This window comes from Chlamydomonas reinhardtii, chromosome 7, assembly GCF_000002595.2.
Source record: "Chlamydomonas reinhardtii strain CC-503 cw92 mt+ chromosome 7, whole genome shotgun sequence".
NCBI classification, from domain to species: Eukaryota; Viridiplantae; Chlorophyta; class Chlorophyceae; order Chlamydomonadales; family Chlamydomonadaceae; genus Chlamydomonas; species Chlamydomonas reinhardtii.
This window is the reverse complement of record NC_057010.1, coordinates 3,301,400-3,313,171: the sequence shown is the minus strand read 5'-3', so window position 1 is coordinate 3,313,171 and position 11,772 is coordinate 3,301,400. Positions and strand designations below refer to the sequence as shown.

At 64.4% G+C, this 11,772-nt stretch overlaps 2 protein-coding genes across 2 annotated transcripts; one reads left to right on the top strand and one right to left on the bottom strand.

Annotated features, from left to right (window-relative positions):
* Position 1: 1 nt before the first annotated feature.
* Positions 2 to 1,478, bottom strand: CHLRE_07g334600v5 (uncharacterized protein). Its single transcript, XM_043064244.1, has 2 exons — positions 1,194 to 1,478; positions 2 to 1,060 (listed from the first exon to the last, which is right to left on the bottom strand). Exon 2 carries the CDS (start codon positions 1,043 to 1,045, stop codon positions 797 to 799), a length of 249 nt encoding a protein of 82 aa, XP_042922812.1. The 5' UTR covers positions 1,046 to 1,060; positions 1,194 to 1,478; the 3' UTR covers positions 2 to 796.
* A 130-nt stretch (positions 1,479 to 1,608) lies between these two features.
* Positions 1,609 to 11,754, top strand: CHLRE_07g334575v5 (uncharacterized protein). The gene is made up of 7 exons (XM_043064243.1): positions 1,609 to 3,507; positions 3,700 to 4,273; positions 4,401 to 4,553; positions 4,718 to 4,768; positions 4,914 to 4,981; positions 5,120 to 5,747; positions 5,852 to 11,754. The coding sequence occupies exons 1-7, from the start codon at positions 1,850 to 1,852 to the stop codon at positions 10,124 to 10,126; spliced, it is 7,407 nt and encodes a 2,468-aa protein (XP_042922811.1). The 5' UTR covers positions 1,609 to 1,849; the 3' UTR covers positions 10,127 to 11,754.
* Positions 11,755 to 11,772: the final 18 nt, after the last annotated feature.

The window sequence follows — 11,772 nt, the reverse complement described above, 5'->3', positions numbered from 1 at the left end:
GGTAAGAACACACTTACAGCCTGGACCGCAGGGCTATGCGCTGCCTCGGCCGTGCTGCAAACCTTCATTCTGGCCCCAACCTAGCACTTCAGCATCGCACTTGAACAGACCCCACGCGTTCCACCACTCGAAGACAGCCTAGGCAGCATCGCATTACGGTCTACAAGTATCATTGACCTCCAGCTAGCAACTGCCCTCTGCAGCCACAATTCATCCGTCTCCTCTGCTCTTCGGACATTCAGAGTCCGGACACACAATGATCTATTGGGCACGTTGCCTCAGACTCTCCAGGATCCCATACACTTGTCGCCAAGCTTGTTGTGCCTCATGCATGGGACCATGGGAGGTAACTACGTCAACTCAGCCGGCTGTGTCGTAATCAGCATGGCAACAGGAGAGCGTCCAGCCGCCATGGCGTAAGAGCATTTTGCAATAGCGTGTGGCCGGCCCAGCATTTCAAGAATCTCCCAACTCCGATCTACGTAGGCACAATACGCACAGCCCGAATTGGTTCCCGCCATCCAGCAGCACACCATGCACTAGCTCAGCAGAGCGTGGCCTCTTTGGGACGTGTCTACCCGCATGCACCATTAACAATCTAATCACGGGAAACCCTCAGGCACGTTGTCCCGTAGTCTGTTGCATGCTCGACCATCCACGTCTCTCAATACTTCCTGACTTTCCATCCACACAGCTCACGCCTACAAGCGGCGATTAGCGCAGCGCCTGGGCGCCTGCGTAATACGCACCGTCCGCGCCGCCCGCCGAAGCTGCCACTGTACAGGCGGCGCGCCACTTACTCGGGCACCGTGGGAATGTCCGTCTTCCGCTCCGGCTCCGGAGCGCCAGGCTCCGCGGGCGCTTCAGGCTCCTCCGGAGGCTCACCCGGCTTCTGCTCCGGGTCCGGGTCACCAGGCGTCGTGCGCTTGGCTGACTCCTCCAGCTCCTCGTCGGGCATCTCCGGGTCGCCGGGCAGCGGCTTCGGCAGGAACACGCGCTGCGGCTTCTCAAACTCCGGGAAGATGTCTGGCCGCTTGCTGGGCATGGGAGCCTCCCATTCCTGCGGCGCGCAACCAACGTTGCAGCACAAGGACCGTGAGACCGTTGTGACCATCGCCATTTCAGCACTCCACGCCACGGAGCGAACCTGGCGCTGCTGAACGCTCTGCGCGCACATTGGGCAGCCAACATACCTGAGGCGCGTCCAGTGGCGATCGCTGCTCCTCCGTGTCGGGCGACACAGAGCAAACCACGAATGCAGGTCGCCGCCGAGCGACCGGCAGCGCCAGGGGTCTACAGAACCCGGAAGGTGGCTTAACTACTGTGCTTCTATGTGCCAGGCCCAAAGGCCGTGCGAATTGAGCACGCATCTCCTGGTTTTGCCCAAGAAAAGTCTTATGAAAACCTGGATATCTGGGTTTGCCCCGCCTTATGAAAGTTGTGTTACCGATGGCACTTGTTAGCAACTAAGTGCTACGGATCAGGTGAAGGCACACAGAAGTTTGTTCAGCAGCAATCATCAACGTTCTGATTCATTCAAGCTCCTTCTCAAGCGAGCTGGCACAATTCCTTACAGGAAATACAGCATGATTACGCTGCAATGATTTTAAACCATGAGGTAGCAGAATAGCTCGTTTGACTTCCACACGCTGAACACGACGAATGTTGGGTGCTGAGCAAGCAAAACTGCGCGACGTGGATGTCTAATGCATTTTGCATCAAGCTTTATCTCTAGGGTCAAGCTTGAGACGGGGTCAACATCAGCAAGGAAGGAGGAGCTCGGAGGCACCTGGCGACTAATCCGGCGACTTCCCCGACGACTAACAGCACTTCAGTGTCGGCGGGCGTTATGACACACCGGCCGAGTGTCGCAGCAACTCCTGCCACGCCAGCTCCGGCGACAGGCCCTGCAACACCTACACACGGGCTGTCTCCATCTCTGCTGACCAGCCTGCAAAAGCGTGCCGCACATCTTCGCAGCCTGCTCAATAGCCTTCCCGATGCAGCTGACGCTGCGTCTCCTTCACCACGCCCAGCGCCGCTGGTAGCACCGCTGGCTGGGCAGCAGCAGCGAGCTGTGGGGCTGCACGGAGCAAACTCAGCTGCCACCGCGGGAGCAATAGGACAGCACGAGCGCTGTGTTGTGGCTGAGGCCGGTGCCCCCGGGCAGGCTCTGACCACTCGTAGCCGGGAGTCCTCCAGCGGCAGTGCCGGCGGGCGCATCCGGCCGAGCGATGTGCGGGTGTCGGCTAGCCAACTGGCAACAGCAGCTGCGTCCGCCTCTGCTGCATTCGCTGCTGTGCGGGAGGATGGCTCCTTAAACAGCAGCCCAGCAAAGGACGCGGCGGCAAGCAGGGCTGCCAGTGACGCTGGGCCTGATGCAAGCATGAGCACTACTGGTGGCGCTGCGGCATCGGTGACCGGGGTTGCCGAGGGTGGTGCCAGCAGAGTTCTGGCGGACTCCCGAGATGGCGAGGGGTTAGACCAGGCAGACAGGCGCGCCAAGCTTGCCGGCGGGCCTTCCGTTGGAAGGCTTCCGGCATCTGCGTACGCTCCATTCATTCCGGAGCCGACTGCCGATGGTCCTGAATCGCAGCAGTTGCAGCAAACAGCGTCCACGCCAGGGGCAGGGTTCAGCACCGAAGGCCAGACGTTTTCTGCGCCGCGACTGCTGCCGCAGGAGCAGCAGCTACTACCTGCACGCTTCATGCCGCACCCACCTGCGCAGCCGCCAGCCCCGCTGCCGCAGCCAGGACAGCCGCTGCATAGCGACCGACAGTCTGGGCACGCCGTCGCGCCGTCCCAGCGCAGCGCATCACCCGCAGCCAGCGCGCCGCCTCACCACCCGGCCATCCCGGCGCCGACCCGCACGGAGGATGCTGAGCCGCCGTCATCCGCTGCTGTTGGAGCAGCAGGGCCTGTGCTTTCAGCGGGCTCATCGCCATCGCATGCCGGAAGGCCGGACTCCCACCGGGGCCCACCGCTAGCGGTGCCAGTCGTGTGTGTGCCGGCACGCACTGTAGCTGCTCTGCAGGATGATGCCTCGCAGGGCCAGGCAGCAGCCGCGCAGGGCCCCCAAAACCATGAACGGCGGCATCAATCCGTGCCACCGTGTGCTGAGACGCTCGCGTTCACGTCGGGAAGCCACTTTGCTGCTGCTTCTGCTGCAGCTGGTGCAGGTGTGGGTGCGGAAGACGGTCAGCGGCCGCAACCCCAGGGCATGTCGCAGTCCAGCGACCGTGCAGCGGGTGCGGCAGGGACTGCTGTTCAGACGGCTTCCGGGGCCAGTGCCGACGCGCTTGGTGGCGGCGGCAAGCTGGCAGACGACTACTTGCAGCAGCCAGACGCCCGCACGAGTGCAGCCGCTTGTGGGGTGGACGCGCCGTATGCGCACTTGTCCGCGGGGGTGGGCAGCAGTGATGACGGCTACCAAGTGCGGGCCCAGGGCCGGGAAGCGGCTCTGTCGGAGGACGTGCTGGCGGCTGCCATTGCCGCAGCGCGGATAAGGTAAGGGGTGAGGCAGTGCTGAGTTGGTTTATCGGGCGCGTACGGGTACCGCGCTAAGCATGCAAACCGCGACTGCTTTGATGGGGGCGAACCTTATGAAATTGCGGCAGGTGCCTCGTTGACTCCTGCATACGGAGCTAGGGGACGCAAGCTGACGCCCAAAACTGGCATGGTTCTTGACCCGCGCCGCAGCGCGCAAGCCGCCTTCTTCAGCCCCGGCGCGCAGCGCGCAGTGCCCCGGCAAGCCGGCTACAGTGGCCGGGCGAGCAGCAGCGGCACGCCCGCCAGCCCGGGAGGAGGAGGCGGTGGTGCTTATCACCGCCAGCCACACGTGATGGGAATGGGCGGCATCAGTGCCGCCGCAGCGCCCTACATTGCCCACTCTCCGGGGACCATCACTCCGGGAACGGGGACCGCGGCCAGCAGCGTCCGCTCCGGCTTCAGCCCTGTGCGCAGCCCGTACGATCTGCTGCTTCATGGCGGACTTACGACAGGGCCGGCGGCGGTACTACTGCCAATGGGGCCTGGGTCGGACGCGGGCCGGGGTGCAGGCAGCATTGTCATGCCTGGGGGAGCTGCACGGGCAGCCTGGTCGACCGCGTCGTCAGCAGGAGGCAGCAGCGTCGGGGTTGGCAGGAGAGGAGGAGGCACTAGCACGGCCCGTGCTGGTGGCGCCCGAGGCACAGAGGCCATGGGCACTGAGTTCTTCCGGCGCAACAACCTGCTGCAGCGCAAGCGGCAGCAGTGGGCGGCGCAGGGGCAGCGGGTGAGTCACGGCCTGCTAGCACCTGCTGTTGCACTTGAGCGCACAAAGTGCTTCGGTTTGGTACAAGAATACGGTACTCTAAGTGGCCTGGTGCCTAACTGACAAGCAGATGCCCGGCGTCCTGCAGGAGCGTGAGAGCGAGTCTGGCGTAAGCACAGAGCACCGCCTCTCACTTACTGGCGCTGGAACGGCTGCGGTAAACAAGCCCCATGCGCTCTGCACTGGAGCCGCGGATATGGGCACCCCACAGGCGCCTATCCGGTCCCTGGAGGACTTGCAGGTGAGCGCAGACGGGTGCCGGGCATCTAGCTTGTACCGGCCAATGATAGCAGGACAGTCGACCTGGCGGGCAGGCGGGCAGTTCGCCTTCATACGGCAATGACCGCTCACTTGCAGTTGAAGTCTGACCACAGCAAGAGCCCCGACGTTGCCGTGCCCCCGCAGCGGTGGGCGATGCGGCGCGACAAGCGGCTGGCGGTGCTGCGTGAGGAGCGGGTGAGTGAGCAAGACTGGTTGGCGGCTTACGGCACACTTCGGCCCAACAGCAGCCTCGCAGAACAAGGTTACCTTTTGCAACTTATATCGGTGTGGCTCATTATTGCATGTCGGTCCTGGACCTTACCAAACGCGCCTGTCACAGGAAGAGGCCGAGCGACAACTTCAGGAGTCGCACCCCTTCCGGCCTACGATTACAGAGAAGTCTCGCAGGTGCAGTGGAAACACCATGTCGCCAGGTTGATCGTCCCTATGCATTGTTGTGCTTGCATACGATTTGTGCCTGTCGCATGTCCCCGTGTAGTATACCAGCTCACGCCTGTTCATACGCTCTGGCCTCCCCAAATGCAGGATGGTGGAGGCCGCTCGAGCCAGGTCGCCTGCGTCGCGGTCGCAACGGCCCTGGGCCGCCTCGCCCCTACCCGGATCGGCAGCGGGGGAAAGCATTGACGGAGTCGTGGAGACCGCGGATGCCGCGCCAGCAGCTGCCGAGCAGCCGACAGCACAAACGACCTCCAAGCATCCACCGCAGCAGCCGGAGCAGCAGCAACAGCAGCAGGATGCCGTACCTTCGGTAGGAGTCCCAGCAGCCGCTGCAGGCGACCTGCTGAATGCACTCCGCGGCTCGCGCCCATGGCACACGCCACCGCAAGCAGCTGCGATCAACGCAGCTGCAGCCTCCCTGCGATCATCCGTTGCCGCAGCTGCGGCAGTCGAGCTGCTGAACGCTGCTTCCACAGCCACAGCAGCCAGCCCAGATCGCTCCGAGATACATGGCAAGAGCCAGGCTGTGTCGGGAACAGCGGCTCCTGCGAAGACACCGGGGAAAGCTACAGCGACCATGACACCGGGAAGGGCGGGCGGCAGCGGTGCGGCAGCTGCTGGCGGTGGGACCCCCTCGGCAGCGGCGCTGCTGACCGCGGCACGGCATAGCAAGTCGCGGGGACGGTATTCCCTGGTTGCAGATACGGAAGCTGTGGTAAGTCATAGCTGCGCATTCAGGTCCTGCATGCGCGCTGTGCAGCGGGGTACTGTCACTGGCATGCTCGCGCGTTACGGAATGTCTGCTTGCCTCCTTCGCAGGTGGGCGCTGTGGCAGAGGCCATTGAGGACGCCGCAGCGGCGCTGCGGCGCACCATCGAAGGCTCTACCTCGCCCAGGCGCAGCGCCAGTGGACTCGTGACGCGGCTCCGTGCCAGCGGTGATGCGAACGACGTCTCAGCCGGTCGCCGCGCTGAGGGGGCCGCGCCCAAGGCAGTAGCAGCTGCAGGAATGAAGGGGGGGCAGGCGGCGGAGCCACCGGCAGCGCCGCGACACGCACCGGGTTACCAGGGTGCGACCGCGTTGGCGCAGCAGATAGGGCCCCAGGACTCGGGTAACTATGCAGCTGCGTACGGCGCCCACCATCAGGCTTCGGCGCCAGCAGGCCTGCACTATGCGCCACCCATCCTGGGCACCCAGCAAGGCGTGCACGCGGGCACGTACTACCCTGCGTCTGTGGATACGGCTGTGCGTGGCGTCGGCAGCTCCAGTGGTGGCGCTGGGGGCTCCGGCGGTGGCGCGACGCTGCCCGGTGTGGCGCCCACGCCGTTTACGATCGTGCCCGATCCCCGCCAACCCTTCCCTGGATATGGGGCCGTGGGCAGCAGTAGCGTCGCTGCGACTACGTTCGGTGCAGCTGCCGCAGATGGGAGCTCACGCCCTGTCAGCAACAGCAGCTGGGCGGCTGAGCTGATGAGTGGATCCAGGGATAGCAACACGGTGGCAGCAAGTGCAGGCGCTGCATCTGCTGCTGCAGCTACTGCAGCTGCCCGGCAGGCGCTAGCTGCAGGTGGTGTGTCGCGTCGCAGTACGCGCAGCACCAGTGGCGCGGGTCGGAGTGCTGCGTTTGCAGTCGCAGCAAGACGCACAAGCAGCAGCGGCGGCACGGGCGGCGGCAGTGCCGGCGGAGCAGCCCCGGGGTCCGCCTCTCCTGTGCAACGGCCCCAGGCTCCCGTGGTGCCGCCCTCGCCCTCGCCCTCGTCTTCTCCAATCCCTGCTTTTGCGTCGCCAGCATCAGCGGTGCGCGGCAGCGCAAACAACAGCAGCCGCATGAGCCGTGCGCGTGTCAGCTGGAGTGACCTGGTGAGCGGCGGCGAGGGCGGCAGCGGAGGCGGAGCCGCCGGAGCAGAGCCCGACCCTCGCAGAAGCGCTGGCGGCACGAGTGAGGGTGTAGGCGTGGCGGAAGGGTCGGCTCTAACCACTAAGCCGGCCTCAGGATTTATGATGGGCACTGTAGGCGCCTTTCGCCCATCCTTTGACGGAGCCTCATCACGCGGAATGGCCACGACGCTGCCGGCACCGACCGTGCTCACGACGGCCATGGAGCCACCTGTTGCTACATCCTTCACCGTCTTGCCGCTTGTGGCGGGCAGCCACATAGAGCAAAACGGCGAGCTGCGCACGCCGCATGCCACGCTGCCTGGGCAGGGCGAGCCGCACCAGAGACAGCAGCCGGAGCAGCAGGGCAGTCTGGGGCCCAGGCCGGGGCCACAGACTCAGGCAGTGGCAGCGCCCAACGCCGCTGCACCTGACACCTACTCGTACCCTGCCAGGAGCCGATCAGGCGGCTCGGCCATGAGTGCGGTGGCGGCGGCGCTAGCAGTCGGAGCTTCGTCCACGACTGACTCGCCAGGCATTGGCTCGCACCACGATCCTGCTGCAACCACGGCAGGCGGTAGCGTACCGACAGGAGCAGCCTCATTCATGCCCACCGCTTTGGGCACAGCTGCTTATCAGCACGTGCCAGCAGTGGCACTACCGGCGGTACAGGGAACAAGTGACGGCGGGGCAAGTAGCCGGGCGCGTAGCCATGATGCCTCTGCGGGCGGCGCTGTTTCTGAGCCGTCCTTTGCGGCCATGCCTTGGTCAGCGGCCCGCAGCGTCGCCGTAGGGTCGAGCAGCGGGGGCGGTGCCATGAGCGCGACGCGCGGCTTGAGCCCTAGTGACGGTACCAGCGTCTTCGGGGCGGTGACCTTGACCCTTAACAACGATGCGGGCCAAGCGGAGCCGCCGGCGACGCCGCCGCCCCTGACGCCTGCACCGGAGGAGCACAATGTTGAGGCGACGCGGCAGCGACACCAGGAGCTAGAAGGGCGTAAGGATAGCCTTGCAGTGGCTCTGGAGGCAGCACTGCTGGCGGCGACAGCCGTGGCAACAGCCGCTGCGGCATCTGCCGAAAAGGGAAGGAAGCTCGCAGCTGTTGGTGATGCAACTACCACAGATCCGGCCGTGGCGCGGATTGAGACGCTTGCGGTGGCCCATACGGACCCATCGTCCACGACTCAAATGGCAGTTTGCAACAATGCCAACGGTTCCGGGGCAACGTTGCGTGTGATGGGCACGGTCACGGAGTCGGTGGCTCCACCGGCTTCCGCCAGCATCGCGGCAGGTGCGGTTGACGCCAACAACGAGCTTGGAAATGCCCTCATTGACAGTGAGCCAAGCTCACCAGTCCAAACTCGGCACGTGCCGCTGTCAAGCGTTCACAGTAGCGAGGGCGTCAATGAGGCGCATGTGTCGGCAGCGCGAGCACCAGTTGTCAAACAGCCTGCAGCTGCTGCGTCGGATGTGCCCGCGCCGCCGGTTTCGCAATTGGCCCTCGCAACGGCGGCGGCGCTGGCAATGCGGGCGCGATCTGAGACGTCGCTCCAAGCGATTGCTGCTCCCGGCACAGTCGCCACTGGAACCTCGGCCCCGCTAGGCCTGGAGGGCATTCCAGGCGAGCAGCTGGCTGTGTCCGGACGTGCTGGGTTGCACAGCGGCCTTATCCTGGCCATGACGGCATCTGGCCCCGTGCATGTGCCGCTCGGTGGGGGAACTTCAATGTCTGCAGGCGGTGCTGTCGCCGCCAGCCCGTCTCCTTCGTATGCGTCGGCTTCAGCGGCCTCTGCGCCTCGTGATGCACGCGGCGTGGCGTTCACGCGGCTGCCCGCCTCAAACCCCTCCTCCGCGGCCAGTACGCCGCGGAAGATGTCTGCCTCCCTCTCCATGTCGGCTGCGCACTCGCTCGCGGCGGCCGCTGCAGCGGCCGCTGCTGCTGCCGGTGCCTCCTCGTCAGCTGGTGGCGCGCCGCCTGCGTTGCCTCATGTGAGCCAACAAAGTGCTTTGCTACGCGGCTATGCAAGCGCCGGCGGAGCGCCAGACATGCACCCGCGGCCTTCGTCGCCGCTGCGCCCGGTCGGCTCTGTGCGCAAGCACGGGCTCGCGCTGCCCCCTGGCGTCGACGGCCTAGCACTTTCCTCCACATCTCCAGCGTCGCCGCCAAATGTCGTCATGGCGTCTGCTGCTATGTTAGTAGACATGGCAGCTGGTATCACCCCGCCCGGCGCCAGCAGCTCGCGCCGGAGGTCATCACTGCTATCCGCCGGCGGCTCCGTTGAGCGGCCGCTTGTCCAGTCCTGTCCGGTGTCGGTGACTTCGCCGCAGGAGCCAGCTCAGGTGGATAACAGCGCGGGCGCGGAGGCGGATGCATTGTCGGCGATAAGGTACGCTCGGAGTCCAGTGGCTGCCCTGCTGTCAGCTGGCCTCATGCCGCAGCAGGAGCCGGAGGGGCAGCAGCACCAGGAGCGGCAGCAGCAGTGGCTGACAGAGCAGCAGGTGGAACCCGAGGCCACAAAAGCGCACGATGACGGCAGTGAGGGTGACTCACTGCAGACCCTGCTTCGCCGCATCGAAGCACTTCGGAGCGGCTCGGCCGCTGTGGTGGCCAATCCCAGTGCAAGCAGCGATGCACGCAGTGAGGCGGGTCCAGCTGCTGGCGCTGCCGCTGCACTGACGGCCCCTGGTAGCGCTGCGGCTGCGGCACAAAAGACGCACACTGGCAACCACAGCGCCGACACGCCTGTGCGTCTTGCAGATCGCAGTAGTGGCGTGGTCTCGAGCCCTGGTGCGGCTGAGCTGTCACTGGATGCCCTGGTGCGGCGCGCGGAGCTGGCCCGGGCAGCCGCCCTCATGGCTGCTATGGAGCCAGAAGTGCACTCCCCGCCGCCGCGGTCATCAGACGCCCTGCAACACGGCACTGCACCGGCGGCACTGACAGCTGCAAGGCACGCGAACGGCGTGTCCCCAAGCAGCAATGCGCCCACACCTCGGCACCAGGCCGCGGAGGCTGATACGGCGGTGGAGTCGCCTGCGCCCAGTGAGGCACAGCCATCAGCATACTCCATGCCGCGCCAAGGAGAGTTACCGTCACCAGGGCTGTGTGACATGCAGGGTGTTGTGGAGGCAGAGGCTACGGGTGTGCCGGAGCCCATGCGGTCGTCCTGGTCCCTGGCGGACTATGTCCCGTCAACAGGGGCGACACGAAGCCAGAGGTAACGATCAGGTCAAGTTCATGTGCGGATGCGCAGACGTCCCTATTCCAGATACGCGCCTGCTTACAGCCAGGAAGAGGGGCGTGAAGGTAGATGCACTCGATTACGTGATGCCCATCCGGGACCCAATCATTAGTACCATGCTTGTTCTGCAAAGCTTCTTACAGCAACATGATTACGCAGCCGCACAACAAGGATTCAGCAGGACACGCTGCGTGAGCGCGCGCGTGTGTGTGGCGGGAGGGTGCGAATTTCCAAACCCAAATATGGCGAACCGTGGAGGATGCGTCACTGCCAGGACTAATGAGCTGTATGCTGCTATACTGCGTGCGTGTACAGTACTGCCTATTGGACATGACGTACTTGAAATACGGCAACGTGCTTGACACAACCCTCACGCCTGTCAGGCTGAGGAGCATGGGACAAGGCCTGGCCGGATGGGTTGGCCGGCCAGTGTGCCAGAGAGACGCAGAGAGAAGCGTATACACTGACAGGGCAAAACCTACTGTGTTATCATTTAAGTGTGGAGGAACGAAGAGGTCTGCAGAGATTGGGACGAGTGGTATGATAGGGTGCCGTGTAATCTTTAGCTGGGCTCAGGGGCTAAGTTTGGCAGTGTATGTTTTGCAACCCGACATCAGGCTGACATCCACAAGAATGTCGGGAGGAATGGGCTCTGCTGATGCCAGACGCGAGCCTTGGGCGCAGCGGGCGACAGGGGTGCCTAACAGTGACGAAGCAATGCAGTCGCCGCGGGCCAGGGGCACCCCTGCGGCCCTGCCCTTTACCCTGTCCCATCGCACCCCTGCGGCCCTGCCGCGTGCCAAATGGCCAGTGAGCAAGGAGAGTGGGCTGTACGGCACAGGGCCAGCGCATACTTGGAAGCCATGTGGCAAGCAACTGAGCATGGGAACTTTACATGCTGGGGCGTGCGGGGCCAAAGTAAGTGTATTGTATGTAATGGTGCAGGTCCGGCTAACCCTCAACTAACTCGTGTACGGCACTCCACTTCAGCCGTACAGGAGTTTGCGTGAAAGTCGGCAGCTGCGCGGGGTGAAACAGGTAGTTGTACGGCGGCCCGGCTCGGAAGCTACCTGACTGTAGTGACGCACTCGAGTCGTTGGCGCTAGTCGGCAGGCGCGCGAGTGGGAGCTGGTAGTTGAGCGCGCACGCGTGTGGGAAGCTGCGACTGAGCACGGCGGAGATCGGCGGAGACCGGCGTTGGCGCAGCGCGCAACTGCGCAAGTGGGACTGTGGGAGTGTGTAGTCGTGCGCGCGCCGTGTGGGAAGCTGCGTGTAAACTCAGAGACACGCATGGGGCTGACCCTGTTTCGATAAGCTGACTCTGGGCGCACACGGGTTCACACGGTTGACACTGGGACCCAAGCGCGGTGGGGGCGACGCCAGGCGCCCCTCCGCGTTGACACTGGGACATCCACACGGCGGGACTCGCTGGAGTGTGTGATGGGACAGTGGTAAGGCAAGTTGGAGTCCCAGACGGGGGCTGGGGGCACGCGCGGGCAGGGCGAAGGTGCGGTTCGCGCGGGCGGGGGCATTCTGCTGTTACAAGGGAGGTGGTGGAGCTCTCATGGGAGCAAGGCACTGCTCAACCCCATCTCCAACCACAAGACTAGAGAGATAGCCCATAAT

Bases quoted from the DNA above. Each gene is read 5' to 3' on its own strand.
- CHLRE_07g334600v5 (XM_043064244.1), bottom strand. From the start codon at position 1,045: ATGCCCAGCAAGCGGCCAGACATCTTCCCGGAGTTTGAGAAGCCGCAG.
- CHLRE_07g334575v5 (XM_043064243.1), top strand. From the start codon at position 1,850: ATGACACACCGGCCGAGTGTCGCAGCAACTCCTGCCACGCCAGCTCCG. The intron at 4,554-4,717 runs GTGAGCGCAGAC...GTGCCCCCGCAG, and splicing joins GGTCCCTGGAGGACTTGCAG to CGGTGGGCGATGCGGCGCGA. The intron at 4,982-5,119 runs GTGCAGTGGAAA...CCCCAAATGCAG, and splicing joins ATTACAGAGAAGTCTCGCAG to GATGGTGGAGGCCGCTCGAG.